The sequence below is a fragment of the Oryx dammah genome, unplaced genomic scaffold (genome assembly GCF_014754425.2).
Source record: "Oryx dammah isolate SB20612 unplaced genomic scaffold, SCBI_Odam_1.1 HiC_scaffold_5, whole genome shotgun sequence".
Classification (NCBI taxonomy): Eukaryota; Metazoa; Chordata; class Mammalia; order Artiodactyla; family Bovidae; genus Oryx; species Oryx dammah.
Window position 1 is genome coordinate 92,976,109 of NW_024070189.1, and position 27,456 is coordinate 93,003,564.

General features: G+C 59.6%; 2 protein-coding genes across 6 annotated transcripts; one reads left to right on the plus strand and one right to left on the minus strand.

The window, feature by feature from the left end:
• XAB2 (XPA binding protein 2) lies at positions 1 to 10,603 on the plus strand. Of its 2 annotated transcripts, XR_005721100.1 has the most exons (20): positions 1 to 179; positions 1,280 to 1,428; positions 1,698 to 1,821; positions 2,052 to 2,249; positions 2,940 to 3,074; positions 3,149 to 3,313; positions 4,580 to 4,724; positions 5,144 to 5,295; positions 5,401 to 5,520; positions 5,616 to 5,747; positions 5,880 to 6,011; positions 6,125 to 6,238; positions 7,005 to 7,167; positions 7,260 to 7,450; positions 7,639 to 7,761; positions 7,852 to 8,338; positions 8,455 to 8,564; positions 8,659 to 9,026; positions 9,316 to 9,397; positions 10,468 to 10,603. XR_005721100.1 is itself a non-coding variant. In XM_040240571.1 (19 exons), the coding sequence occupies exons 1-19, from the start codon at positions 129 to 131 to the stop codon at positions 8,718 to 8,720; spliced, it is 2,568 nt and encodes an 855-aa protein (XP_040096505.1). In that variant the 5' UTR covers positions 7 to 128; the 3' UTR covers positions 8,721 to 8,773. The 2 variants fall into 2 exon arrangements, 1 of the variants encoding a protein (XP_040096505.1); XM_040240571.1 differs by lacking the exons at positions 9,316 to 9,397; positions 10,468 to 10,603 and having other exon boundaries at positions 7 to 179; positions 7,852 to 8,023; positions 8,209 to 8,338; positions 8,659 to 8,773.
• On the minus strand, positions 9,969 to 26,434 carry CAMSAP3 (calmodulin regulated spectrin associated protein family member 3). Of its 4 annotated transcripts, XM_040240570.1 has the most exons (19): positions 26,287 to 26,434; positions 19,187 to 19,440; positions 18,687 to 18,809; positions 18,499 to 18,594; positions 18,281 to 18,313; positions 17,352 to 17,399; positions 16,947 to 17,085; positions 15,993 to 16,132; positions 15,824 to 15,917; positions 15,676 to 15,730; positions 15,444 to 15,517; positions 15,052 to 15,121; positions 13,482 to 14,955; positions 12,096 to 12,235; positions 11,706 to 12,013; positions 11,284 to 11,383; positions 10,847 to 10,959; positions 10,647 to 10,765; positions 9,969 to 10,536 (listed from the first exon to the last, which is right to left on the minus strand). In XM_040240570.1, exons 1-19 carry the CDS (start codon positions 26,432 to 26,434, stop codon positions 10,231 to 10,233), a joined length of 3,834 nt encoding a protein of 1,277 aa, XP_040096504.1. In that variant the 3' UTR covers positions 9,969 to 10,230. The 4 variants fall into 4 exon arrangements, with proteins under 4 accessions (XP_040096504.1, XP_040096501.1, XP_040096502.1 ...); XM_040240567.1 differs by lacking the exon at positions 18,281 to 18,313; XM_040240568.1 differs by lacking the exon at positions 17,352 to 17,399.
• Positions 26,435 to 27,456: the final 1,022 nt, after the last annotated feature.

Genomic DNA, 27,456 nt, shown 5'->3' on the forward strand with positions numbered 1-27,456 from the left:
CAACAACACCGGGCGCATGATCGGGAAGAGTTCAGTCAACGGGAAATTAGTTTGGTCCGCGAGAGCAGGCCTTTAGGCGTAGACGTCATCATACCGCGACTCCTGTCCGTACCTGGAGAGCCTGGAAAATGGTGGTGATGGCGCGGCTCTCGAAGCCCGAGCGACCGGACCTTGTCTTCGTGAGTCCGCGGCGGGCCGGGGGTGGCATTCATAGGGGCACCGGGGCTTAGATACCTCAGGGGATTGGGGCTTGGCCACTCGGGGTATTTAGGCTAAAACTGTGCCGGTCTGAGAGCAGGAGGACCCTTACGGGCCGAAGACCGGCTCGTGATGTCTGGACCAGGCTGGTCAGGAGCAAAGATCTGGTGCCGGAGCCCAGGTGATCTCAGTAAAGAGCAAATGGTCGAAGTTAAGGGGCTGGCATCCCGGATCTGGGGCGGAAATGGGAGCGCGCGGGGTGTGGGCGGGAACGGAAACTCCTGTGCTAAACTTTGAGAGGCCTGGTGTTTGAAGTAAAAGTATGGTGACTAGTCCAGGGCTGGTTTCATTGGTAAAATCTAAGTGTTCCGGGTAACGGTCCAGGTCTGGTCCTGAGCGTTATAGTTTCTGGGATAAAGGCATGGTGTCTGGACCGGGAGAATCTTGGGAAAAGAAGTAAAGACCTGGTTATGTGGAGCTGAGTGGGCTACGGCCAGTAGAATCCTGGAGAGTCAAAGTCTTGGTGTTTGGAGTAGAGGCGTGGCATTTTCACTAGATTGATTCTTGATGTCTAAGTTAAAGGCTAGGGAACTTGTCCATATCTTTCTTCCTGAGATAAGGATCTAGCTTCCAACTTCTGGGGGAGAGTTGAGCTAAACTGGCTGGTGGGAGCCTGAGATGCCAAAGGTCTGGTGTCTGGGGAGTCATGCTCTGAGGAGGTAAGACTTGGTGACTAGGGCGGAGGCCTAGCGTTGGACCAGAACCTTGGTGTCTGTAGAGTCTGGTGACCTGGGCCAGAAAGTGGATAGCTTGATTCGGAAGGCCAAGAGAGTGATATCTGGGTGATAGTTTCATGCCTGGCCTGGAACCCGGTGACCAAGGAGTCTGATAGTCTGGGTCACGTTGTAGGTCATCAGATTCTGAGAGGTAAAAGTCTGGTCCATAGTCCTGGTATCTGGGTGACTGGGCTCCAGGGGTGAGCAGTGGCATTTGGGACCTGGGTAGGGGTCCCAGTAGGAGTGGTGCTGTGCGCAGGCTCTGAGAGCGGGTCTGTCTTCTCTCCATGCCCCGGCACTGGCAGGAGGAGGAGGACCTCCCCTATGAGGAGGAAATCATGCGGAACCAGTTCTCCGTCAAGTGCTGGCTCCGCTACATCGAGTTCAAGCAGGGGGCCCCCAAGCCCAGGCTCAATCAACTGTATGAGCGGGCGCTCAAACTGCTGCCCTGCAGGTGAGATCGGCAATAGCTGCCCTGCCTGCCCCCACCCCCGCCCCACCCTATCTTATCCCCTCACACCAGAACTGGCTAGTAGGTCCCAGGTCCCTCCTAGGTGTTGTGTCAGCGAGTAGACATCCCAGGAATCGCTGAGCACCCCTTCCCTGATGTCCTGGCCATCCTCCCCTGGCCCCTGCTCCTAGCACTTGTCTCATAGGGCAGAGGGAAGGGTCCCGGGAGTCCATAAAAGCTGACCAGTCACTGCCCCTCCCTCCAACTCCCAGCTACAAACTCTGGTACCGCTACCTGAAGGCCCGCCGAGCGCAGGTGAAGCATCGCTGTGTGACTGACCCCGCCTATGAAGATGTCAACAACTGCCATGAGAGGGCCTTTGTGTTCATGCACAAGGTGGGGAGGGGGCATGGCTGGGCCAGGGAATGAGTAGGGAGGTGGGGCTCAGAGTCCATGGAGGTGGACAGAGCAGGGGTGGGAATTCTGTGATCTCTGTGCATGCCGGGCTGAGCGAGACTTAGTTCCAGGGACACTGTGGTTCTGGGTCCTGCTGCAGGGGACATCCAGCATCCTGGGGCCCAGTGGTGAGGCTGGCAGCTCAGCCTCTCCTCTCCCTACCCCTCCAGATGCCCCGGCTGTGGCTGGATTACTGCCAGTTCCTAATGGACCAGGGACGTGTCACGCACACGCGCCGAACTTTCGACCGGGCCCTCCGGGCATTGCCCATCACCCAGCACTCTCGTATTTGGCCCCTGTACCTGCGCTTCCTGCGCTCACACCCCCTGCCTGAGACTGCTGTGCGGGGCTACCGGCGCTTCCTCAAGGTGAGCCCCCTAAAAGGGCAAGACGGGGCCAGGTTCAGGCAGGTGAGCCAGTACCCTAGGCCAGGACTTTTCAAAAACGGGCTCGTTGGGGGCACCGTCTGCCCTGACAGACAGGAAATGGGAACATGGCTCGTTGAGACACACAGGGTTTTGTTTGTGAGTTCTGTGTTCAATTTCCAGAGAGTTTGTGAGCAACCGCTCTACGTCAGGCATTGGGATACAGGTGCTGAGGATAGCGTGGCTAAGACAGTCCCTGCTTGCACGGAGCTTTCAGTCTCACCTGGCAGACAAATGCTTGTGACCTGACTGCATAAACCAGAGTAAATCTGCAACCATGAGAGGGCAGGGAACAGGAAATAAACACATAACAGGCAGGGCTGAGAGTCGAGGGGCAAATGGTATGGAGTCCTCATGCGGTTTCCCCAAATTTATAGTGTCTAATGCATCGTGAAGTCCTTAGTGCAGTGCTGTTTTAGGTAGGGGGCTTATGATGAAAGCAAGGCCTGGTCTGTGCAGGCTGGACTGCTGATGTCTAACCCAGACCAATGAGGGCTGGACCTGGACTGGAGAGGGCTGGGGCTGAGACTGGAAGTGCAGCACTAGCTCCTGCCCAGGACAGTGGTGGGTGGCTGACCCGAGGTGGGGTGGCCTTGTGGCCCCACTGACGGCCAGTGGTGTGTGGGTGCCCAGCTGAGCCCCGAAAGCGCTGAGGAGTATATCGAGTACCTCAAGTCAAGCGACCGGCTAGATGAGGCGGCGCAGCGCCTGGCCACCGTGGTGAACGATGAGCGCTTCGTGTCGAAGGCCGGCAAGTCTAACTACCAGGTGGGCCCTGGGGTGCTGGCCAGGTGGGAGGGCCAGCCCCTTGGGGCCAAGGCTGACTTTCCCTCGCCCCGCAGCTGTGGCACGAGCTCTGTGACCTCATCTCCCAGAACCCTGACAAGGTGCAGTCTCTCAATGTGGACGCCATCATCCGCGGGGGCCTCACCCGCTTCACCGACCAGCTGGGCAAGCTCTGGTGCTCACTGGCCGACTACTACATCCGTAGCGGTCACTTCGAGAAGGTGCCTGGGCAGGCAGGGGTCTGGGAGCGGGGCGGGACCTCACTCCAGCACTCAGCCTTTGGGGACACCTGTGGACGTGCATATGGGCAGAAAACATGTGCCAGTGTATTGCTAGTGCACACCTTTGCACGTGCCTTCCTGAAGGTGAGGCGAGGCAGACTGCCTGGCCCTGCCAGCGAGCGCACCCACCTTGAACCAGCGAAACCTAGTTTTCCTTGGTGGTAGCCTTGGACCTGTTTTAGCTTGGGTGTCCTCGTTTGCTGAAGTTTCCTGAGAATGAACTTTTGAGAGTGACAGTTGCCTTCCCACCTACTGGGACTCAGGCTGGAGTCGGGGTTTGGTGTGAGGGTCCCTCCTGAGATGTTGGTGTTACCATCTGTTCACGTTGCTGTTCTCCTTGTGGCAGTGGAGTGGCCAGCTTGGGGATGGGACCCGTGTGGGGGTGCTCTGAGAGGTCCCTGGAGGAGCTGGCTGAGGTTGCGAGGGTGGGGAGGGAGTGGGCCAGGGGCAATCAGAGCAAGAGGCTGGAGCTGGATTGGGGCCCAGAGGGGGCCGTGCGGGCCTGGGGAAAGAGGGAGCCCTGCAGGCCAAGAAGGGGCCAACTGTGTCCCGCTACAGGGAGCTGCCAGTTAGCCAGACATGAGCAGGACACAGGCCTGACCAGCTGTGCATTTTACAAAAATACAAAGACCCTTCGGGCTGACACTCTGAGTGGACCGCATAGGCCGGGGCCGGCAGCAAGAGACGGGCCAGGCAGGGGCAGAGTGATGGGGCCTCTCACCACACCACTTTCCTTTCATACTACCCGTCCCCTCAGGGTTTGGGGAATGACTGGGAGGATGTGTGCTGGAAAGAGGGGTCAGACTGGTGTGAGGGGTACTTTGTAGCAACAGCTGAGCCCTCCGTGGCCTGCTGAGGCTCAGGTCCAGGCAGGGTGGTTGGTCCCCCCTTGGGTCCCATGGGGGCTGGGCCGCCATGTATCTCACTTGAACCCCATGGTTACTGCACGAGGAGCTGTCACTCTGTTTACTGATGAGGAGCCGAGGTCGTCAGATCATCTGGCAGAAGAGGGGAAGGGAGAGCTCCAACCATTGTTGGGTGCTGGCAGGGCTGGGCAGGCCCCGGGGAGTACCCTGCGGGGATTCTGATTTGGGACAGGTGCTCAGAGGCCGGTTCTGTCAGATGCCTAGGGTCTCTGTGGTGGGCACACACGCCTCTACCCTGCACTTTCCTTACACCCCCCTCCCCTACTTCCCTTCCCTGCAGGCTCGGGACGTGTACGAGGAGGCCATCCGGACTGTGATGACCGTGCGGGACTTCACCCAGGTGTTCGACAGCTACGCCCAATTCGAAGAGAGTATGATCGCAGCGAAGATGGAGACCGCCTCAGAGCTGGGGAGGGAGGAGGAGGGTGAGCTGGGGGAGAGGAGTCCCTAGTGACTTGCTTGGGGGTGAGTGAGTCTTGGGGTCAGAGGACAGCAGCAGGGGAGTGTGAGTGGGTGGGTTGCCAGGACTGGGGACACTTTTAAGTGGGGCTTGGGTTGAACGCTGGTGGGAAGGGAGAGCAGGGTGGACAGTGAGGTGGAGAGGGGGCCTGGGCCAGAGCTTGGTAGGGAAGGAGGGCTGGTGTGTGTCGGGGGGTGGGATTGAAGGGTTTCCATGGTAGCCTGGACCCTGCGCAAGTGTGGGTTCAGGGTGGCCCCGGGGCAGCTCAGGGAGGGAGTGGTCAGATGGACAGTGGGGGTTGGGGGTGGGGCTAGGGACCGGCTGCGAGCAGGAGGTGCCCTGGGTAAGTGAACTGACGCCCGCCACCCTGCCCCGACTTCCCAGATGACGTAGACCTGGAGCTACGCCTGGCCCGCTTCGAACAGCTCATCAGCCGGCGGCCGCTGCTCCTCAACAGTGTCCTGCTGCGCCAGAACCCGCACCACGTGCACGAGTGGCACAAGCGTGTGGCCCTGCACCAGGGCCGCCCCCGGGAGGTGTGTGACGGCCCGCGCCCTGCACCTGTCTTTGCCCCACCCTCCTCCAAGGCCCGCCCCTCCCACCAGGTCCCCGCCCAACCTGACCCAGCCCTTCCTGCCCAGATCATCAATACGTACACGGAGGCTGTGCAGACGGTGGACCCCTTCAAGGCCACTGGCAAGCCCCACACGCTGTGGGTCGCGTTCGCCAAGTTTTACGAGGACAACGGGCAGCTGGACGATGTGAGTGTGGGTGTCGCCTATGGACGTCTTATGGGTCCTCTGCCCCGCCCCTCTTGGTGGGCGGGGTCTCAGCCTGGCCTCTGCCTGCCCCGCAGGCCCGAGTCATCTTGGAGAAAGCCACCAAGGTGAGTTTCAAGCAGGTGGACGACCTGGCCAGTGTGTGGTGCGAGTGTGGCGAGCTGGAGCTCCGGCACGAGAACTACGACCAGGCCTTGCGACTTCTGCGGGTGAGCATAGGCCGGTGAGGGGTGGGATGGGCAGGTGAGGGGTGGGATAGGCGGGCTTGGGTACTGCAGGGTGTGCGGTCAGGGTTCCGGACGCCCCCTGAGCACCTACCCCTGCCGTCCTTGCCCCTGCAGAAGGCGACAGCGCTGCCTGCCCGGCGCGCTGAGTACTTTGATGGCTCAGAGCCTGTGCAGAACCGTGTGTACAAGTCTCTGAAGGTGTGGTCCATGCTGGCCGACCTGGAGGAGAGCCTTGGCACCTTCCAGGTGAGTCCCTGGAACAGGGTGGGGGTGGGATTGCACCTTCCAGTGGAGTCCCTGGGGAGGGGACGGGGGCTGACTCCACCCCCGGGGTGCGCCGCCCTGTCCCCGCTCCTCAGTCCACCAAGGCAGTGTATGACCGCATCCTGGACCTGCGCATCGCCACGCCTCAGATCGTCATTAACTACGCTATGTTCCTGGAGGAGCACAAGTACTTTGAGGAGAGCTTCAAGGTACGGAGGTCCCCACCCAGGTGTCAGGGACACTGTGTGTGTGTGCTCAGGCTGCCCCCACAAGGTGGGGGCTTAACCACCCACTGGGCCGCTTAACCCACAGAGGTGCGTTTTCTTCGTCGTGGAGGCCTGAAGTCTGAGATCAAGGTGTGGGCAGGGTTGTTTTCCTCCGAGAGCCCCCTCCCTCTGGCTTGCAGAGCTCGCCTCTTTGTGGTGTTCTGGCGTGGCTGCCTCTGCCGTCATGAGGATGTCAGTTGTATTGGAGTGAGGTCACCTTAGTCATCTCATTTTAACTCAAGTTACATCTTGTAAAATTTTTTTCCAAACACAGTTTTGTTCTGAGGTACTGGGAGCTCGGATTTTGACTTGAATTTGGGGAGGGCACGGGGACACAGGGACGGGGACATGGCAGGGGGCTGTTGTACATACATGAGTGCCGCCTCTGAGTGTCAGGCCTGCCCCTGCCTGTGTGACCTTTCTCCCCAGGCTTCAGTGTCTGTGGAGCTGAGGATCTACTCCCATCTTCAGCCATAAAGTTGCTGAGTTATCTTAGTGAGTCCTAGTCCAGCTCTGTCTAGGGTCCTGGCAGCCTATAGAGGGAGACAGGCCACGTACTGGCCGCCAGGCTGGGTTTTGATTGCATGATCACGGGGAGGAGCAGGAGGGAGAGGTAGGCAAGCCAGGGGCCCGCTGAATGAGCCAGAAGGGGACATGGGCGTGAGGGGTCCTCCTGCTGAGGGCTCACACACAGCACCCCCTCGGGCAGGCATACGAGCGCGGCATCTCGTTGTTCAAGTGGCCCAACGTGTCAGACATCTGGAGTACCTACCTGACGAAGTTCATTGCCCGCTACGGGGGCCGCAAGCTGGAGCGGGCACGCGACCTCTTTGAGCAGGCGCTGGATGGCTGCCCTCCCAAATATGCCAAGAGTAAGGGGGGCCAAATGGTCTTGGGGGGTGGGGGCGCATCCCGGGCCCAACCGCTGACCTCTAACTCCACCTCCCGCTTCGTCCTGCTGCAGCGCTGTACCTGCTGTACGCGCAGCTGGAAGAAGAGTGGGGCCTGGCGCGACATGCCATGGCAGTGTATGAGCGTGCCACCAGGGCTGTGGAGCCCGCGCAGCAGTATGACATGTTCAACATCTACATCAAGCGGGCGGCTGAGATCTACGGGGTCACCCACACCCGCAGTATCTATCAGAAGGCCATTGAGGTGCCTGGTTGGGGGGTGGAGGATGAGGGGGGAAGAAGAGGGTCTTGCAGGCAGGGAATCTGAGTGAGCCTGTGTGTGTGTGTGGCAGAGGGCAGGCTTACTGCCCAGGGGCGAGCCTGGTGTGCACAGAGGGGTGTGTGCACCCCCGCCCCCATCCCAGCCTCCCTGACCCCTCCCAACCCCACCAGGTGCTGTCTGATGAGCATGCCCGGGAGATGTGCCTGCGGTTTGCTGACATGGAGTGCAAGCTCGGGGAGATCGACCGCGCCCGGGCCATATACAGCTTCTGCTCGCAGATCTGCGACCCCCGGGTAGGGACGGTCCTGAGCCTGGGGAGGGACTGGGGGGTGGGAGGTTGTGGCCAAGCTGACCAGCTCACGTTCCTGCTACCCCCTCTGCAGACGACCGGGGCCTTCTGGCAAACGTGGAAGGACTTTGAGGTCCGGCATGGCAATGAGGACACCATCCGGGAGATGTTGCGGATCCGCCGCAGCGTGCAGGCCACGTACAACACACAGGTCAACTTCATGGCCTCGCAGATGCTCAAGGTGTCGGGCAGCGCCACGGGCACCGGTGAGCGAGCCCTTGCCGTGGGTGCTGGCCTCCCAGGTCTGAGAGCGTCAAGGTTCACCCTGTCCCCCATGCTTCAGGCTGGGAACTCCCTGGGGGACCGGGGCCTCAGGCTCACGTGGGGGGCGCCCAGCAGCACCCAGAGCAAACCAGGCGTCTGACCTCCCGTTCCCTGCCCCCACCCCCAGTGTCTGACCTGGCCCCCGGGCAGAGCGGTATGGATGACATGAAACTGCTGGAGCAGCGTGCGGAGCAGTTGGCGGCGGAGGCGGAGCGGGACCAGCCCTCAAGGGCCCAGAGCAAGATCCTGTTTGTGAGGTGAGGGGGTTGCCCTGAGGCTGGGGCTCGGAGTCAGCCAGCTCTCAGGAGGGGAGGCACTGGGAGGTGGGGGGCCACCGGGCCTGGCTGAGCAGTGTGGCCCCCGCCTGCCCCAGGAGTGACGCCTCCCGGGAGGAGCTGGCTGAGCTGGCCCAGCAGGCCAACCCAGAGGAGATTGAGCTGGGCGAGGATGAGGATGAGGATGAGATGGACCTGGAGCCCAACGGTGAGGGGCCAGTGGGCCAGGTGGGGTGGAGGGTTGGGGCGGGAACCCCTCCCAGAGAGTGACCAAGTCCTCCTCACACCCCACCCCCATCCAGAGGTGCGCCTGGAGCAGCAGAGCGTGCCAGCCGCTGTGTTCGGGAGCCTGAAGGAAGACTGACTCCTGCCCCTGCCCACTCTGCCTCTCCCCTCAATGAAGCTTGTGTTTGTACATCCTGGTCTGAGCCTCCTTCCTGCCTGCCCTCTCCTGCTGCCCAGGTGCCTGAGGGGTTTGCCAACTCAGCACCCCGCCCCCCTCCACCCCCAGATTGGCTCGTGTGGGAGGTGGGGCAGCTGGGCTCCAGGCCAGGGCAGGCACCCGCCCCACCCTCACCCCACCAAGCCAGTTCCGGACTCTGAGAGGCCAGTCTCTCTGCGGCCTGAGGGCCTGATCCTGGAGGGGCCCTGCCCTGCTTCCCATCAGCAGGTAGACAGCACCCCACCTCGAACCCTTCCTCCCTGGGCGAGGGCGGCACCCCCCCCACCCTTGGGAGGTGACTAGTCTGAGAGCTTTGGAGGCAGGCAGGCCCTGACCACCTCTGTGATCTCAGCAAGGCTATTCTATACCTGGACAGCAGCCAGGAGCCAGACCTCGGCCCTGGGCCACGGCCAGGGCGTGGTCCTTAGTCCTAAGCTCTGGGAAGCCATTATCGGGCTCTAAGCTATTAAAGGATTTGAAGCATTCAGGGACTTAATCAGATTTGTGCCCTTAACAGGCCAGGCAGACTGCTGTGGGACCGGCTGGTGGCAGGAGGTGACTAGGGATGCAGTCATGGGGACAGAGAAGCGAGTGAGCAGGTAGGCCTTCAGGAGGCGAGTGTGCAGGATCAGGTGACCCTGGGGAGGCTGAGGTTCCCCACTTGAGCTTGTGACATAGCTCCTCCACCTGAGACATCCGGGGGCCACGCCCAGGTAGCAACCTCAGACCTGGAGCTCGGATGAGAGAAACAGGACCCCCTGGCCCAGAGGCAGTCTAGAAACATAGGCAGGCAGCTGGGGGAGAGAAGATCAAGTTTAGCAGTTGGCCAAGGACCAAATGGCAGGAGGGGCCGATAATAACAGCCAGGCTGAGGAGGAAAATGAAGGCAGTGGGGGTGGGGAGGGCTGGCCGGAAGCCCCAGGTGCCCAGGAGTTCACCGAAGAGGCAGCTGGGAAGCGGCCACGGGGCCCTGGCAGGGGAGTCATGCCAGACCTTGGCAGGAGCTGCACCAGATCCATCGAAGGGGGCAGACAAAGAGTCTGGAGCAGGATCAAGAGAGAATTGAGAGAGAGGAAATGGTTGGCAAGTATGGGAAACCCTCTCCTGCAGAGATGTCCCCAGCCCCTCAGCCAGCCTCGGGGAGGTGCCAGTAGTCTCCAATAGTCTCACTCTCTTTAAATTACTTTATTCAAGAAGGTGGGGACAGACAGTTGGGGGGGACTGAGCTGAGCCCTGAGTCCCTGAACCTCCCAGCTCAGCCCCCACAGCAGGACGGGACAAAAATTAGGGGGTGGGGACTCCAGCCCCACCCAGACAAGGTCGGGGACAGACAGGACCCAGGAACACGGACTGACTGTCCTCCGGGCTGGTCCCCGGAGGGGGCGGCAGTCGGAGTACACAGGGCCCGGCCTGCGGACCACCCAGGACGGGGCTATTTGGGGGTGCTGCTGCCCTTCTTGGGGGTGGTGGGCTTCTTGCTCTGCCAGAGGTGTCCCTGGATGGTGAAGGCATCCACGCTCATGGACATGGTCTTGGCGGGGATCTGCGTGAAGCGCTTGCGGTCTGAGTTGTACTTGTAGATGCCCTCGACCATGGCTGGTGTGACCGTGCGGGGGCCATAGCCCGCCAGCCGTGACAGCTCCTCTGTTTCTGCGGACAACGTGTACAGGGCCCGGAACTGGCAGCTTGAGTCGCGGAAGAGGATCAGGAAGTGGTTGGCCTTGCTCTTCTCGATCTCCTGGTGGGCGGCAGACACAGTTAGCCAGGCCACCAGAGAACCCCACCTGCCCCCGACCGTGCCCCCCCCCCCGCCCCCCCCCGCCCCATAAAGCCCCGGCGAGGGCCTACCTCAAGAATGCGGTTCTTCTGTGGCTCATTCACCTTGCCTGCCAGGCAGCAGTGTGACAGGGCATTGTGGATGATGAACTTGTTGGACTTGGCACTCGGCTCCTTGTACAGCCGCGGACCTTGGGGGCAGGGCAGTGAGCGGGGACTGGTGGGGGCCGGTGCTCACCACCCCCCCCACCCCGAAAAGTCCCACCACTTACCCGTATACTCAGGCACTGAGGCCGGGGAAGATGCGTTGCTGCCATTGTCCCACTCACGTTCCCGGCTGCCAGGCAGGCGGCTCGGGGACATGAGGCCAGATGGAGATGGAGCCCTGCGGGGGGAGGTGGGATGGGGTGGGGGTGCGGTCAGTGGTGGACGAAGTCAGTATGCAGTGAGACCCAGGAGGGGTGCACCCAGGACATGGCAAAGCAGGATGTATCCACAGATACTGTCTATGCTCCTAAGTCCCTGCAGGTCCAGGTCCAGCCCTGGGCACGCTGAGCATGGGAGCAGAAAGGTGCATCCTTGGGCTCTGTCTCAGGTGTGTGACCTTTCATCTCTGGCGCTATATCACACTCCTAGGCGCACACACACACATGCACACTCCGAGAGGCCACCTGCCACATAAGCACCTGCATGTCCAGGCCAAACTCACCGAGATGTAGGCCTCTTCACGCCAAGGTTACCGGGGGCCTCGTTGGCCACCGTGGACAGAGACAGGGTGGACTGAGAGTAGATTTTGCTAAGCCGAGAGCCTGGGAGCAGAGGGTGCCAAGTCAGGCAACCCCTGCCAAGCCCCCTTACCTCCACGTATGCCCAGGGGGCCCGACCTGGCCAGTGGGAGAAGGCACAAGGGGGTCAACCCTGCCTAAGACCCTCACCCCACACTGACCGCCCCCCGTTCCCCCTAAGCCCGGCTGTAGGGAAGCAGTGCCTGACCTGTTAAGCTGAGGAAAGAACTCTGGGCCAGTACCCTTTACCCTGCTGTGGCCCCCACATCCTTCTGGAAGCCTTGATCCCCCACACAGCCCTGTGTGTATACCCTAAACCGCCCCACTTGCCCCCGGGGGGCCTCACCCAGCAGTCCACGGGCTGGGCTCCGAGCCAGGGCCGAGTCATCACAGCAACCAGAGCGTGGCCGAGGGGCCCTCCGACCGCCGCGGCCTGGTCCCCCACTCCCCGCTGCCCGGGGCCGCAGCACCTTATCAAGATCGTCCATCAACTTCAGCTGGGCCCGGCGTTCATACTCCAGCCGTGTGAACTCCCCCCGCCGGGGGCCCACCTCCTCCTCAGCGGGGGCCCGGGCAGCTGGGGCTGGGGTTGCAGCAGAGGCCGTAGGAGCTGTGGGTGCAGGGGGGCTGGGGGCCACCTCCTCCTGGGCCAGCCTACATACAGAGGAGATGAACACAGTCAGACAGGTGGCTGGGTTGCCGGGGGCAGAGGTCCTGGGGCTGAGCTCAGCCTCACCTCGAGGCCTCCTCCCTCCGCTGCTCCTTCTCAGCCTCCTGCCACTGTTTCCTCCGCCTCGCCTCCTCTGCTCGCCGCTGCTGCCGCTCTAGCAGGCTGGCCCGCTTCTGGGCCATCTCGTCCTCGGGCTTGTCTTCATCCTGGGGGCAGGCACCAAGTGTAGCTGGCTGTCCCTCCCGTGGTTCAGCTGGAGTCTGTTTGAACGCAGCCTGCCAGCCACTCACATGGCCTTGAGTTTTTGTCATTGGTCTGAAGGCATTTGGTGGGTGCCTGCTGTGTGTGTGACCCCATGCTGGGTTCTGGGCACACAAAGGCCTCAATCCAGCTAGGACACAACACTGGTGAGCACACTGGTGGGGCAGGATCTATCCTAGTCTGGAGACAGCAGGAGAGGCTTCCTGGAGGAAGCAGCCTAGGAGAATGAGGTGGACTGAACTGGGTGGGGTTGAGTGGTGAGGAGTGCATTCTGGGGAGGGAACAGGAAGTGCAAAGACCCTGAGACCAGAGAAGGTCAAGCAGGTGTGGAGCAGGGAGGCTAGTTTATTCTAGGAGCAAAGGGGAGCCACAGGAGGGTTTTAAATAGGGGAATGTGTGTTAGTCACTCAGCTGTGCCCGACTCTGCGACCCCATGAACTATAGCCTGCCAGGCTCCTCTGTCCGTGGAATTCTCCAGACAAGAATATTGTAGTGGGTTGCCATTCCTTTCTCCAGAGGATCTTCCCGACCCAGGGATCGAACTCCAGTCTCCTGCATTGCAGGCAGATTCTTTACTGTCTGAGCCACTGGGGAAGCCCACAGACGGGGGAGTGACAAGGTCCAATTTACATTTTAAATAAATGCTAACTGCTCACTTCAGAGTGGCCAGGGATTGGTATGTGGTGAGGGGTGGGCAGTGGATACCAATCAGGACGAGATTGCTGGTGTCGAAGTAAGAGGTGCGGGGCCAGGCTGGGGATGCCAACAGGAAGAAGAGTGATTGGATATGGAAGAATCAAAAGGATTAGTAGGGCCATGCTGGGGGGAGTGGGGAGGAGAGAACAGGAGGGAGGGGATGCTGTGGAAGACACCAGCCTCATCTGTCTATCTACCTGTTCCTGTTGATCTGTCCATAACCCACCCATCCATCTACTGGGCCACCCCTGTCCATCTGTCTACCACTTACTTTCTATTCACCCACTACCCACCCCATCTACATGTCCATCTGACCACAGCTTGTAGGTCTGCCTGCTCCCACCTGGCTAACCATCTATCCATCTCTGTTCCCCTACCAGCTCTATCTGTTTGATCATACACTGAGAAAGCCCCATCCATGCGACCACCTGTCCACCTGCCTGTCTGCTCATCCATCCATTCGCCCACCTGCACCCCTCCCCCTCAGGTGCTTACCTTATAGAAGAAGCCCAGTCCGGTGCGGGGCTCTCCCTCTGAAGATGCTTCCTCCTCTAAGGAGTCCTCAGCCCCAGGGGGGCTCCCATCTCCCTCGTCCTCAGCCGCTGGCTCCTCCAAGCTGCTCAGTGGGATCTCGATGAGGCCAGGCCGTGCTGCAGCCTCCTCGGGGGGCGGCCCCTCGGCCAGGAGGATGGAGGAGCGCGTCTGCACCGGCACCTGGCTCGGCGAGAACTTGCGCAGGTGGGGAAGGCTGTCCACGTCATGTGGGGGAGTGAGCACCCTGGTCAGGGGTGCCAGCCGCAGCTCTGCTGGCCGTGTGTGTTTGGGGCTGCGGGGTGTAGGGCTGGGGCCGGGGCTGGGGCCCGGCCCATGGCTGCGCCGGGCAGCTGGGGTGCGCCGGGCGGGGCTGGGGGATGCAGCTTTGGGGCCCGTTGTGGGACCGGGGATGACCCACGCAGCGGCAGCAGGAGTAGGGGCGGCCGTGGAGGGCTCGGTTGGGGCCAGGAGCCGCTGCTGCTGGTCTGTGAGCCTCTGCATGTCCCGTTGCAGAGAGTTCAGCGCTGCACTCAGCTTGCTCACTGCCTGGTTATAGTCCCCCAGTCCTTCGGGGGGCACCGGGCCCAGTTCTGGTGAGAATGTCACCACCTTTGGCCGTGGGGACGGCTCACCCTGGCCCTCACCTGCTGGCCGCTCCCCGCCAGGGGCCGGGCCTAGCTCTGCCTCTGCTTCCCCACCGGCTTCCCGGGGCTGCACCTGCAGAAAAGCATTCTTGCCCAGTCGCTGGCGGTGCTTGGCAAAGATGGCCTCAATCCGTCGCTTCTGGGCCTCGATGGCCCGGCGTTTCTCCTCTAGCCGGGCTCCAAGCTCACTCATCTCCGAGCTCAGGGCCTCTGGTGCCCCCGGGGTAGCCACCGGGGACCCGGCCTCGACCTCGGCCTTCACCAGCTGCTTCTTGCGTTCAGCAAAGCTGGTCATCTTCACTTCAGAGTTGCTGGCTGCTGGGGATGAAGTTGCCACCTTTGGGGAGCCCTCAGGCAGGGCTGGTGGTTTTGATACCTCCCCGGCTGGGCAGGGAGCTGGTTTTGAGGGGCCCTCGGGGTGGGGCAAGTAGGCAGGTACTTTGGTGGGCCCGTCAGGCAGTGGTTTTGAGACGCCCTCCGGTGGGAAGGGGGAAGCCAGCGGCAGTTTGGAGGACCCCTCGGGGGAATGGAGGTAGAAGCTGCCATCGGCAGCCCCGTCTGGCAGCAGCCGGGGCTCGGCACTGTGGATGATCTGCAGGGCCTCCTCGATGGTAGGCAGGTCGCCAGTCTCTGGGGGTGGCTGCGCGGGGGTCCGGGCTGGCACAGGGCGCTGGGGACCCAGGCTGTCTGAGCTGACGGAGCGCAGTAGGACGGGGTCTCCCATGACAACATCCACGTCGCTGTCCAGGCCAAAGGGGGTGCTGAACGACACGGCCTGGGAAAGGGGACGGCTGGGCGGCCGGAGGGAAGGGTCAGCCCCTGGGACAGGTCCAGGCCCCACTCTGGCCCCTCTGACTCCACTGCCCGGGCCCTTTCGATGTGCTCACCTGAGCTGACGGTTCCAGGCTTTGCCGAGGGCCTCCATGTGGGACATGGACGGGGAGGACTTCAGCGAGCCTGGGGAGGGGTGATGAGTGGTCATTCTGGGGTCACTGGGGACCCTGGGTGGGGTGAGCCATGGGGTGTCAGTGGGTGAGTCACTGATGGGGCATTATGTGGATGGATAGCTGGGGGCCACGTGGTGTCACTAGGGGGTCCTTGTGAGCCCCTGGGGAGGTCACTGTGGGGGCCAGTGAATGTCACCAAGAAGTCATTCAGGTACCAGACAGACCCAATGGAGGGGTCACAAGGTGCCCACATGAGGTCAGCAGGGGGAGTCTTTGGGTGGGGATGGGGTGGGGGGGCAGATCTCCAGTGACAACTCCTCCCCTGCCCTCACCTGTGGATCCTCGGAGTGGGGACTGGGGGCCCCCAGGTGACAGGAGTGGATGGCGGAAATTGAAGACAGGAGAGCTGCCAAGACAGGTGTGTCAGCCAAAGGTCCCCCCCCCTTCCTCCCCTCCCCCCCGGGAGTGGAGACCAGAGTGCCCCCCCACACCTTCCCTCTAGCTGACCCAGTCGGAGGAGGAACCTGTCGTGGCGGGGAAGTCTCCACCCGCCAGGGGATGTACCTGCTGCCGCTGTTGTTCTGGGGAGTAGAGGCCTCTGTGGCCTGGGGGGAGGCAGCTGCACACAGAGCAGAGGGTCAGGCAGGGCTTGGTCTTCTCCCCACCATCCCCCTCAACCCCACCCCACCCCAGGCCCGGGGCCAGGCCTTACCGTGACCATCAGGCAGATCCTTGACCTGTACAAAGTCGGGTTTCAGCACCTCAAAGCACATGAACAACTCAGCCAGCAGCACCATCAGGTTGATCTGGAGGCGAGAGGCAGGGTCAGCCACCTGGACCCACAGCCCCGGATGCCCATGAGGCCCACGAGGTAGCCTTACCTTGAGGGGCGGTGGGACATAGAGAAGGTCCTCCAAGGACAGTGGGCAGCCCCGAGGGAGGCGGGAGGCACAGAAATCCTGCACCAGCTGGAGGTTGTACAGGCTGTCCGCCACAGACATGGGGTCCTTGAGGCATACCTCTGTAGGGAGAGGATGCCTGAGCCCCTGGCTCTCCAGGAAGGAGGACGGGGTCCCAGCACACAATATACACAGACACCTTCGACTGATGAGCTGAGCCAGGCCCCCTTCATAAGGTGGGGGTCATGACAGGCTGTCTGTCCCTCAGATCTGTGCATCTACTGTCCCCACCGCCTGGAATGCTAGTCCCCCTAGAACTCAAATGGCTTCTGACTACCCAGCACCTAACAAAGTACCTAACATCCAGAACATTCCTCTAGATGAACTTATGGTTCATTCTCTCTCAACTAGGATGTGAGCCGCCTGAGGCCAGGGGCAGGTCCATATTGTTTTGGTTGGATCTCTTGGTGCCTACAATAGGATCTGGCACACAGTTTGTACTCCACTCATATTTGCTGCAGGACTGAATTATGGAATCAAACAGTATGGCTCAGATGGTAAAGAATCTTCTTGCAATGCAGGAGACCTGGGTTCGATCCCTGAGTTGGCAAGATCCCCAGGAGGAGGGCATGACAACTCCCTCCAGTATTCTTGCCTGGAGAATCCCATGGGCAGAGGAGCCTGGCAGTCTACAGTGGGGTCACAAAGTGTCAAACACGACTGAGCAACTAACACACACTGAATTATAGGCAGCACAGAGAGGTTTAGACACTTGGGCAAGGTCACACAGCTCATTAATAGAAGAGAGAGGTTCAAACTCAGGTCTGCCAATCCTGGGAGCTACACTTAAAGTCTCTGCGATACTCTGGGGACAGGAGCCAATGCCTGGGCGCCAGGCTCGTTGGGACAGGATCTGGCTCGGACCCGTTCACTCACCCTCAAGTCGCAAGAGCTGGGGACAGTAGCAGTGGATTGTGGCAGCCAGCGCAGCCCCACTTGCCAGGTCCTGGAGGCTGGTCACCGTCGGAAAGCAGGGGGCGCGTCGGGCCACCGCGCGGTCCTTGCGATATCGAATCTGCGGGTGGGAGCCGTGTCAGGTCAGAGGTCAGGCTGGCCTCCAAGTCAGCGGTCATGCAAGCTGTGTGGGGAGGCCTGGGGTTTCTACCACGAAGGGGCGTGAAGCCAGGGGGGGTCCCAGAGCCAGAGTGGGAGGGGGGCCAGCCTAGAGCAGGGTGGGGAAGGGCAGCAGCAAGAGGCAGAGGAGGTGTCCGAGAGCAGCCAGGCCAGCAGCGGGGGCTGGGGGCAGGGACTCCTGAGACCCTGGGGCGGGGGATACATTACCATGGGGGGTTTGCTCCCCGACTCCTTCAAACAGAAGGCAATTGCGTGCTGGGGGGGAGAGGAGCAGCCGTCAGCGGGGCAGGAGGGTGCTGACTTGCTGGGCCCCCAAGCACACCTCCGGGATGGGGGACGGCCCTGACCCCTGTCCTGAGCCCTGGCCGTCCAACTCCCTGGCTGTGCTCTGGCCGGCTTTGGGGACCCCAGCACCTCCCAGCACGGAGGGACCCAACAGAGCAGCCTCTCATGCAGGAAGCCCTCCCCCACCCACTCAAAAGACCCAGGCCCCAGCTAGGGGAGGGGATGCAGAGGAAGCAGGTAGGCAGGAGAGGAGCCCCCGACTCAGGCCCTAGGGTGGGGGAAAGGAGGAGGCCCTGAAGTGAGCAAAGGCAGGGGCTTCAGCCCAAAGCACCCCCACCCTCACCCCACTTGCAGTGGTCAGTTTCCCCTTGTTGCACTTCAGGGATGGACACCCCAGTGCCTCCAGAGCTGGGAGCAGGGAGCTGTGCTTAGGGAAGCTGGAGGCTCAGTTAGGAAGGTTCCTCTCCCCTCTTTTGGGTTTGAGGATCTTCCTCTTGGCCAGAGGGGTCTTCTCCCTGTGCCCTGCCTGCTGGGGTCAGGATCCATGTGTCTGATGGGTTGGGGTCCTCCCTTCAGAAGCCCCAGAGGTCTCCCCACCTCAGCTCAGGTGGACAAGCTCTGGATTACTGGGAGGGGAGTCGTACCAGGGGAGAAGTAAGAGCAGAGATGACCCTCTTGCCTTGGTTCCCCAAAGGGCTTCCCTCTGTCCCCCAGGGCTGGGTCCCACTTCCTTTGCTCATAACTAGGAGCAGGGGAGAATAGGAGAGGGAGCGGAACAGGCAGGCAGAAAGAGACACACAGACAGCGACAAGCGGGGCAGGCAGACAGGGCAGAGAGAGAGCCCCACTTACAGGAACCAGCTTCCAGTACCAGCGTGTGGGGCACTGATGCCAGAGAGGCAGAGAGGAGAGTGTGGCAGGAGTGGGCAGAGGCAAGGGGGCAGAGAGAAAGAGAGAGTCACTTCCGGCCCCCCCAAGAGCAGGAATGGCCTCGAGGCACAGCCGCGACCTACCCATCCAGCCCTCAAAGATCCGCCCCTCCCTCCTTCCATTCATCACCCCAGCCTCACCGAAGGCTGCGCTGGGGCCACCCCATCTGCAGGGGCCGCCGGAGATGCTCTCTGGGCAGCTTCCTGCTCCGTCTTCTCCTGCAGCCGCCGGATGGTCTGCGGAGCAGGGAGAGTTTAGCAAGCACTGTAGTCACTGGACCAGTTCTGGCCGCCTCCCGCACCCCCATCTTGGCCCAGCCCCCACCTACCGTGTCTACCCAGAAAAGGAGCTTGTGCTCCAAGCTGGCTAGGGCCAAGGGACCAGGCAGTGTCTTTGTCCACTCGAAGGCGAAGGCAACCATGAGGGCATCAATGACAGCTAGGTGGGCTCCCTGTGGGGGCAAGGGCTGAAGGGTGAGCCCAGAGCGCAGGTTGGAGGCCTCCAAGGGAAAAGAAACAGGAAAAGCCTGGAGGTGGGAGGGGCTTACAGTGGGACGGGCTTGGGAAGCAGGCCAAGCTTGAAAGGGAAAGTTAAAGTCGCTCAGTGTCTAACTCTTTGCGACCTCATAGACTATACAGCCCATGGAATTCTCCAGGCCAGAATACTTGGAGGTCACAAAGTAGGCCTTAGCGATCTGGCGTTCAGAGTAGCGCCTTTTTGGGAGGTGCCTGACTTGGTAGGAGGAGCCAGGCATGATGGGCGGAGCCTTGGTGGGGTAGGGACCTTGTTTGGTGGGGCGGGGCCTGGCTGGGCAGGGGCGAGGCCTACCATGAGGATAGGCTGGTGCCTCAGGTCGGCCTCCTGCACCGGGCGCTCGGGCAGCGCGGGCACTGTGCCCCTCCGTGCCAGCAGTGCCAGAAGCGCAGAGGGGTTAGGGGGTGCTTCGAGCTGCGGCAGCGCCTGGCGCCAGGCCCGGCAGTACAGCTCGGCCGAGAGCAGCAGCCGTGTCACTGGGGGCTTCACGTGCTCCTGGGCGTACTGATCCGTGTAGAAGGGTTCCCACAGCTCCGAGGGCACATGCTCTGCGGGGGCGGAGTGGAGGTAATGGCAGGGTCAGGGCCACGGGCACAAAGCCCCATAACTTGCAACCCCATGGGCTATGTAGCCTACCAGGCGCCTCTGTCCATGGAATTCTCCAGGCAAGAATACTGAAGTGGGTAGCCATTCCCTTCTCCAGGACCCGGGGATCAACCCAGGGATCGAACCCGGAACTCCAGCATTGCAGGCAGATTCTTTCCCGTCTGAGCCACCAGGGAAGCCCTTACATACAATTACTGCTGCTGAGTCGCTTCAGTCGTGTCCGACTCTGTGCGACCCCAGAGACGGCAGCCCACCAGGCTCCCCCGTCCCTGGGGATTCTCCAGGCAAGAGCACTGGAGTGGGGTGCCATTGCCTTCTCCATTCATACAATTACATGGCCCCAATTAAAGCAGGGGGTGGGTGGGATGTGGGTTGGGGCAGGTCTGTACCAAGGAGGATGGCACCAAGATGGGAGAATAGGGGAGCTGGACTAAGACGAGAGGCGCAAATGTGGAGTTTCCCAGAGGAAGAGACGACGGTGTTTCTGGCAGGCGGATCTATACAAAGAAGAGACGGTGGGACGGAGCACCATGCCTAGAGGAGATGGCGGGCTCTTGGACCCAGAGTGGAAATGGAGGTCAGATAGGCGGGGTCTTGAAGCCACGCCTCTCGCCCTCACCTAAGGACAGCAGTGACTAGAAGGGTTAATGGACCTCCCCGGTGCTTCCCCTTACAGCAACCCTAGGAAGAGGCAGCCTGGACATGCGTGGTAACTCCGCTTTATAGATGAGGAAACCTAGGCACCAAGGCCCCACAGCTCATCAAGGCTGGGACTGGGGGACTTCGCTGGTGGGCCAGTAGCTAAGACTCCGCACTCCCCTGGTTAGGGAACTAGATCCCACATGCCGCAACTAAGAGTTCTCATGGCACAACTAAATATCCAAACAAATAAATCTTTAAAAAAAAAAAAAAGGTTGGGACTGGGATTCAAACCCAAGTCTCAAGGAGACTACACCCTTAGAGTGGAGGCTGGAGGTGGGATGAGCTGTGGAGCAGGGGGCTGGCTGGAGGGGCATAGAATGGAGGAGGGGACAGACTGCAAACACATTGAGAGGGGTGAATGGCCTGAACTTGGTAACTGAAGGGAGGGGGTGGGGGGAAGAGAGGCACCCAGAGCCCTATCTGGATGGGGAAGACAAGCGGGAGAAAGAGGGTGTTGGCTGAGATGGGGGTACAGGAGGGCCTGGGACTTAGAGGCAGCCAGGGAAACTCTGAAAGAGAGGGGCAAGGTAAGACGAGGAGGCTTGAGGAAGCCCCGGGGGAGGGGGGCAGTAGCAGAACCCCAACCAAGTAGAACCCAAGGGTGAGGAGGAGAAAAATCAGAGCCGCTAGGAAGACGCGGGAGGTAGAGAAGGAGGATCCAACCCTCCCGGGCCTTCCAGGGAGGCCCCAAGTCTTATCCCAGTCAGAGCTGCTGCTCTGTACACTTGGGTTCTGCCTGTGTTGGAAGAATGTGAGGAGGCAGGATTGTACTGTTTAGAAACATTTGTTTAGAAACATTTGAACATGATATACCAGGCCTTCCTCAGGTGCCTGAATTCACAGCAGTGCTCCCCCGGGGTCCCGGCCCTCAGCTACAAGGACCCAGGCACCCTTGCCTTCAACCCCTCCCTGCCCACCCCCCGATCTTTCCCCACCCCTTAAACTCACACTTGATCTTCCCACTTAATACCCAAACCTTGTGAAGAGTTAGGCCATCTCCTTGACCCTTGAAGGAAAAGTTCCCCAGAGTGAGAGATTATATTATGTGAAGTCAGACAGAGAAACACAAATATCAAACCCCATCACTTGGAATATGTGGAATATTCCATATGTAGAATCTAAAAAAATGATACAAAGGGGCTTATTTACAAAACAAGACTTACAGACACAGAAAACAAACTTAGGGTTACTAAAGGGGAAGCGGGGAACGATTAATTAGGAATTTAGGATTAACATACACGTAGTACTATGAACTAGATAACCAACTAGGACCTACTGCAGAGCACAGAAGACTATACTCAGTATCTTGTAATAACTTTTACTGAAAAAGAATCTGAAAATGAATGTGTATGTGTGTGTGTGTTCAGTCGTTCAGTCATGTCCAGCTCTTTGCAAATCCATGGACTGTAGCTCGTCAGCTCCTTTGTCCATGGAATTTTCAAGGCAAGAATCCTGGAGCAGGTTGCCATTTCCTACTCCTGGGGATCTTTCCAACCCAGGGATTGAACCCATGTCTCTTGCATATCCCTCATTGACAGGTGGATTCTTTACCACTTCTCCACCTGGGAAGCCTATATATGTATGTATAACTGAGTCACTTTGTTGTTTATGTGAAACTAAACACAACATTGTAACTATACTCCAATTTAAAGAAAAGAGAGTTCTCCAGGTTCTCTTTCCTTCCACCCTGCTCCTGATCTGACCCCTCCCCATCCGTTCCTTCCCTTGTAGCTCCCAGCCTTCCCAAGGCCAGCAGTGGCCTTCCAACGCCCACTATCTTGCCTGGGCTCTCTGCCGAGCACCTCCTTCTTTGGGAAGTCTTCCTCCCTCTGGTGTCTCCCAACATCCTATCTCTTTTCTCTTTCTCCCACCACTCAAGCCTGGCTGCCTGCCCCCATGCCTTTTCATTGCTGGGCTCCTGATAGCTCTGTCTGAGCAGCCCTGTCAATGGACATGCTCTCTCCACCTCCTTCTCACCACAATGACGGCTTCCATAGTCATCTGAGCACTGCCCCCTGCTGCAGGCCAGGCATTGCCCCTAATCCTTAGCATCTTTCTCCTTCTCTCTGTTCCCATCACAGTGAGAGAACACCATCTCTCCTTCTCTCTTCCCACCTCCAACATCCAGCCCCGACTCACTGGGCTGCAGCTCCTGGCATCCCCTGAAGCCAAACCCTCCTCCCTCTCTCTCTAGCTCCAGGTTTCTTTCCTGCTCTTATCAGCAAAATGAAACAAGTTTCTTTCCTGCAGGACTTGTCAGGGCCTTGAAGATGACAACTTGAGCTGGAGCTACTGATGGCTACTGTTTACTAAGGGGCTTTTGAGGTCAGGGGCTTCCCAGGTGGTGCGGTGGTAAAGAATTCACGTGCCAATGCAGGAGACACAAGAGACGTGGGTTTGATCCCTGGGAGGGGAAAATCTCCTGGAGGAGGGCATGGCAACCCACTCCAGTATTCTTGTCTGGGAAATCCCAGTGACAGAAGAGCCTGGTCGGCAACAGTCCATAGGGTTGCAAAGAGTCGGACACAACCAAGCACACACAATGTTTATCAAGTACTTAGGTTATACTAGTGTGTCTTTGCCGAGGTACAACTGGGATTTGTGATGATGTGTGTTTAGTGGGGCTGTAGGTGTGGGGAATTGGGGCAGGGAATGCTGTTCTGGGCATTGTAACATGTTTAACAGGCTTCCTGGTCTCTCCTCGAGAGCTGACAAGAGCGTTGTCGTCCCTAATAGTGACAACCAAAGATATTCCCAAACATGGCCCCTAAGTGACAAACTCATCCTCGGTTGAGAACTGTGGCTCTATTCTATTTTTATTGGCTCTATGCTGTGTTTATCAGAGCACTTAATACTGTCCAACAGGAATAGAATACGAGCCACACAAGAAGTTTAAATTTTTCTATTGCACCGTTTAAAAAGCAGCAAAGAGTAACAAGACCTTATAATATATCTCACCCTATATATATATATATATCCAAAATATTATTTCAACATGTCAACATAAAAACATTATTAATGAGATGTTCACATTTTTTTTTTTTGGTACCAAGTCTCCAGAAGCCACTGTGTATTTTACATTGACAGCCTCTCACAAGTCAGATCAGCCACATGTTGCTCTTGAGAGTCCCTTGGACTGCAAGGAGATCAAACCAGTCAGTCCTAAAGGAAATCAACCCTGAATATTTACAGCAAGGACTGATGCTGAAGCTGATGGCAAAACTTTCGCCATCTGACGCGAAGAGCCGATTCATTGGAAAAGACCGTGATGCTGGGAAAGATTGAGGGCAGGAGGAAAAGGGGGCGACAGAGGATGAGACGGTTGGACGGCATCACCGACTCAATGGACATGAGTTTGAGCAGCCTCCAGGAGATAGTGAAGGATAGGGAAGCCTGGTGTGCTGCAGTCCATGGGGTCGCAAAGAGATGGACACGAGTGAGTGACTGAACAACAGTATGTTGCTCATGGCTACCACACTGGACAGCACAGCTAGCCTTTGGGCCACCCTCCTGTGTGCATCTGCTCAGGGCATTCCTCTTCTTTTTTTAATTGGAGGATAACTGCTCTTCGATGTTGTATTGGTTTCTGCCATACACCGTGAATCAGCCATAAGTATCCATACATCCCCTCCCTCTTGAGCCTCCTCCCACCCCCCTTGCTCATGGAATTCTTATGAAACTTATCCATGGTACAGGTGGGAAAACATAGACCCAGACAGCTAAGACGACTTGGCCAAATCAAAGAACTATTAGAGGGTGGAGCCGACAGGACCCTAGCTCCCTAGAGCATCACGGGGAAGTTCTGGCGGCCTGAGGGACTGCACGTAGTGTTTCCCAAACTTGTGTAAAGATGGCACCCTTCCTTATCTTATCTCTGAGCTCACTGTGGAGCCCACTAGCCTGCATTCCTGCCCAACCTCCTCAGGCCTGTGCCCCGGGCCACCAGAAAGACCCCTTCCCCCTAGCCATTTTTCCCCAGAAGGGCAACTGCATAGCTGATCTTATCTTGTCAGTCCCCAAACACCTTCCCCGGCTCCCCAGGGCCCTTAGATCCCCACATGTGGCCTGAGAGGACCTCTCCAATGGCACCAGACTCCCTCATCGTCCCCAGCCACTCCTGGGCACAGCACAGAGAACTCCCTGTGGGTCTCCTCCCCCTAGAAAACTCCTACACACCCTTCAAGGTCCAAATGCTCCCTCCTCTAGTGAGCTGTCTGTCCCTTCTCCCCACTTCCCTGGAAGACTTCTAGGATTTCCTCCCCCAGCCCCTCTGCAGGGCTGGCAGCCCTTTTCAACACTGCTTGGACATCACCGGCTTTATCACTAGAAGAAGCAAAGGTCTGGTTTCAGGACCCATCATCCTCTCTCCAGAGTTCATCCCCATCTTTTCTGTCCTGAGAGCCCAGCACTGGCCTGGCACCCAACAGGCATCAGTAAAGAGTTCCAGAGTTTATGGATCAAGCAGGGCTCTGCTCACCACTTCCTGCTTAGAGCTTGGGGTTCCCCCTTCCTCAGTCCCCCTCTGTTCAGAGAACATGGGTGAGGGGACAGACTGAACTTGACCCTCCGGGACCATATCACACAATTTGGGGGAGCTGAGTCAGTGAAAACAGAACCGGGTGAGTCAGGGCATCCTCCCAGAGACCTGACTTTTCTTTCTGCAAAATGGAATAGTAATTTCTCTTTGGTCCCCTGGCCAGAGGACAAATAATATTATGTTTAATAAAAATACCACCGGTCATGGCAGCAGAAACAGCGACATCCGATTAGTGTGTACAGTGGGCCAGACACAGAAGAATCCCATGGTCTGTCTGTCTCACCTTGAGGGACCCCACTCACCCCAGCACTGCCCTGGGACTTAGTGGACAATTGTGAAATGGATAACAAAGTGAATACATGCTTTCTTTTACAGAGGACTCAACAGAAGCTTAGAGAATTGGGTTAATTCGTCCACATTCTGGGGGAGCGTGGCACTCAACCCAGCTGATTCCCAAAGCTGAGTCCTCTGTGGCCTCATAACTTGGGATGCCGGGGACTGGGGCAGGCTGGGCTCTCTCCCTGCCAATCCTTCCTCTCTTCCTCAAGCAGGTATTTGGGGGTGGGTGGGCCCTAGAGTGGGCCCTGCCTGGGAGACTGCAGGGAAAGAGACTGGGAGAAAAAGACAGGCTCAGGCGGAACCAGGAGACAGACGGACAGCTGTCACCAAGACCCACACCCAGAACAGGTTGATCTGGGAAGGCCACTGAAGGGGGGATGGGCTGTGCTCAGCTGGTGCCAAGACCAGTGGGCAGGACCCGTAGGCGGGCAGGGCGTCCCCCCAGAAGGCCCAGACCTTAATTAACTCCTCTTCCCCATGGCCAGGCCCTGACTCCTGGCTCTGGCATAAGGCCATGACTGAAACTGCCTTGGGCCTCAAATCCTAGGGATGTACCCGCATCCTCCTCCCCCGTGGGGTGGCCCGAGGTCTCCACCATGTGGGTCTTGGGGAGGAAGTGGGACAAGGCCCCACACCTGGGCCCCCACTCCCGGCGATCATGGATAAGCCATTTCCCTTCTGCCGGGCTCACCCGCCTCCTGAGTAAAATGGGGCAATAAGTCACAGCTGCCAGCCGCCGGCCGGGGCCATGGAAGCGAGAGAGGGGCTTCCTGGAGCTCCCTTCGCCGCCCGCAGCGCAGGCAGGGCCAACGCGGGGTGTGTGTGTCCGGCCTGGACAGGGGCGGGGGTCCTCGCGGGCGCGTGATATGAGGGTGTAAAGGGTCGAGGGAGGACGTGCCAGAGGCGAGGCTCGCCCTGGGGACACCACTCGGCCCACAGACCCTGCCCGGCTCACCTGGGGACCCGGACGCCCCGGTCGTGGCGCGGAGCTGGGCAGCCGGCCCCACCCCCACCGCGCTCCCGCAGCCGCGCGGGCAAAGTCCACCGCCCGGGCCGAGCAGGAAGCCCAGAGGCCCGGCGCCGAGGGGCCCAGGCCCGGGGACCCCCCCGCCCCCGGCGGCCGGCGCTATTGTTCCCACGGCCCCGGCCTCCCCAGTGCGGCGCCCCGCCCCCCGCACCTGCCGCCCCCCTCTTTCCCCGGGCCCGGTACCTGCGCCCCCGAATGCGGCCCGCAGCACCCACGCCAGGCTGGCCGCCGCCTTGGCCCGCGAGAAATCGTACTGGTCCAGCGACTTGATCTCGGGCACCAGGAAGGTCCTCCGCAGCGGCCCGGGCCCCGGGGGCGCCGCCTCCACCATGGCGGCGCGGGGGCTGCGGGCACCGGCTCCGCGATCGCTCGGGCTGGGCTTCGCCGCGCTCGCACCCGGGCCGGGCCCGCGGCCGCCACCACAGCAGCCGCCACCACCACCACCGCAGGCGAGCCAGGTGCGGCCGCTCGCGCTCTCGACGCTGCGTCGGCCCCGCCCCGGGGCGGAGCCCAGGTGCGCCCCGCCCCCGGCCCTGGCCCCCTACCCGGTCCCCTCGCCTGACCCGGTCCCCTCGCCTCGCCCGGTCCCCTCGCCTCGCCCGGCCCCTCGCCGCCGCAGGGTGGGGCGGGCCCAGACTGCGGTGGCGGCGGGGAAGGCTGCGGAGGAGTGTCTGTGTGTGTGCGCGCCCGCGCGCGCTTGTCTGTGTGCGCGCCCTGGGGAGGATGAGGGACCCTCGGCTTGCGGCGGGGGAGCCGGCACAAGTGTTGTTCCCTTAGATGAGGATGTGAGCTTGTCATTGCGGCCCCGGAGGCAGCGCGCGCGTGGGTGCACCTGTTTCTCACTGTGTCTTGGGAGCGTCCAAGAACGGGTGTCTGTGTCCGCACCAGTGTGTGGGCTCTGCAAGTTTGAGTGTGTTTGAGGGTGTCTGCATGTGCGTATCTGTGTGAGTGTGTGACAACGCGTGTGTGTGTCCTTGATTTTCATGAGTGTTGTGTTTTCAAGGATCTATATTGTGTAGGTGCCCGTGTCCTTAGAATACAGGAGTATCTGTGTTTTGTCATTGTGCTTGTGAGTGTGCCTATTTGTGAGCATTTAAATGTACTTGTATTATGTATCAGAGTGTGATGAATGTCAATGAAGGAGGATATGTGAAAAATTGAGTATGTGTATTTATAGTGTGATGGCTTGTAGCTGTGAGTGTGTTTGAGTGGCTGTTACTGGGTATATCTGCAAATATATTTACATTCGTGTGTGGATTTGTGATGTCAACAGTATTGGTTGGGGGCGGGGCTCCAACTGTGTGTAGATGGGGATTATATATCTGTATCCAAGTGCATTTGTATATGAGTCTA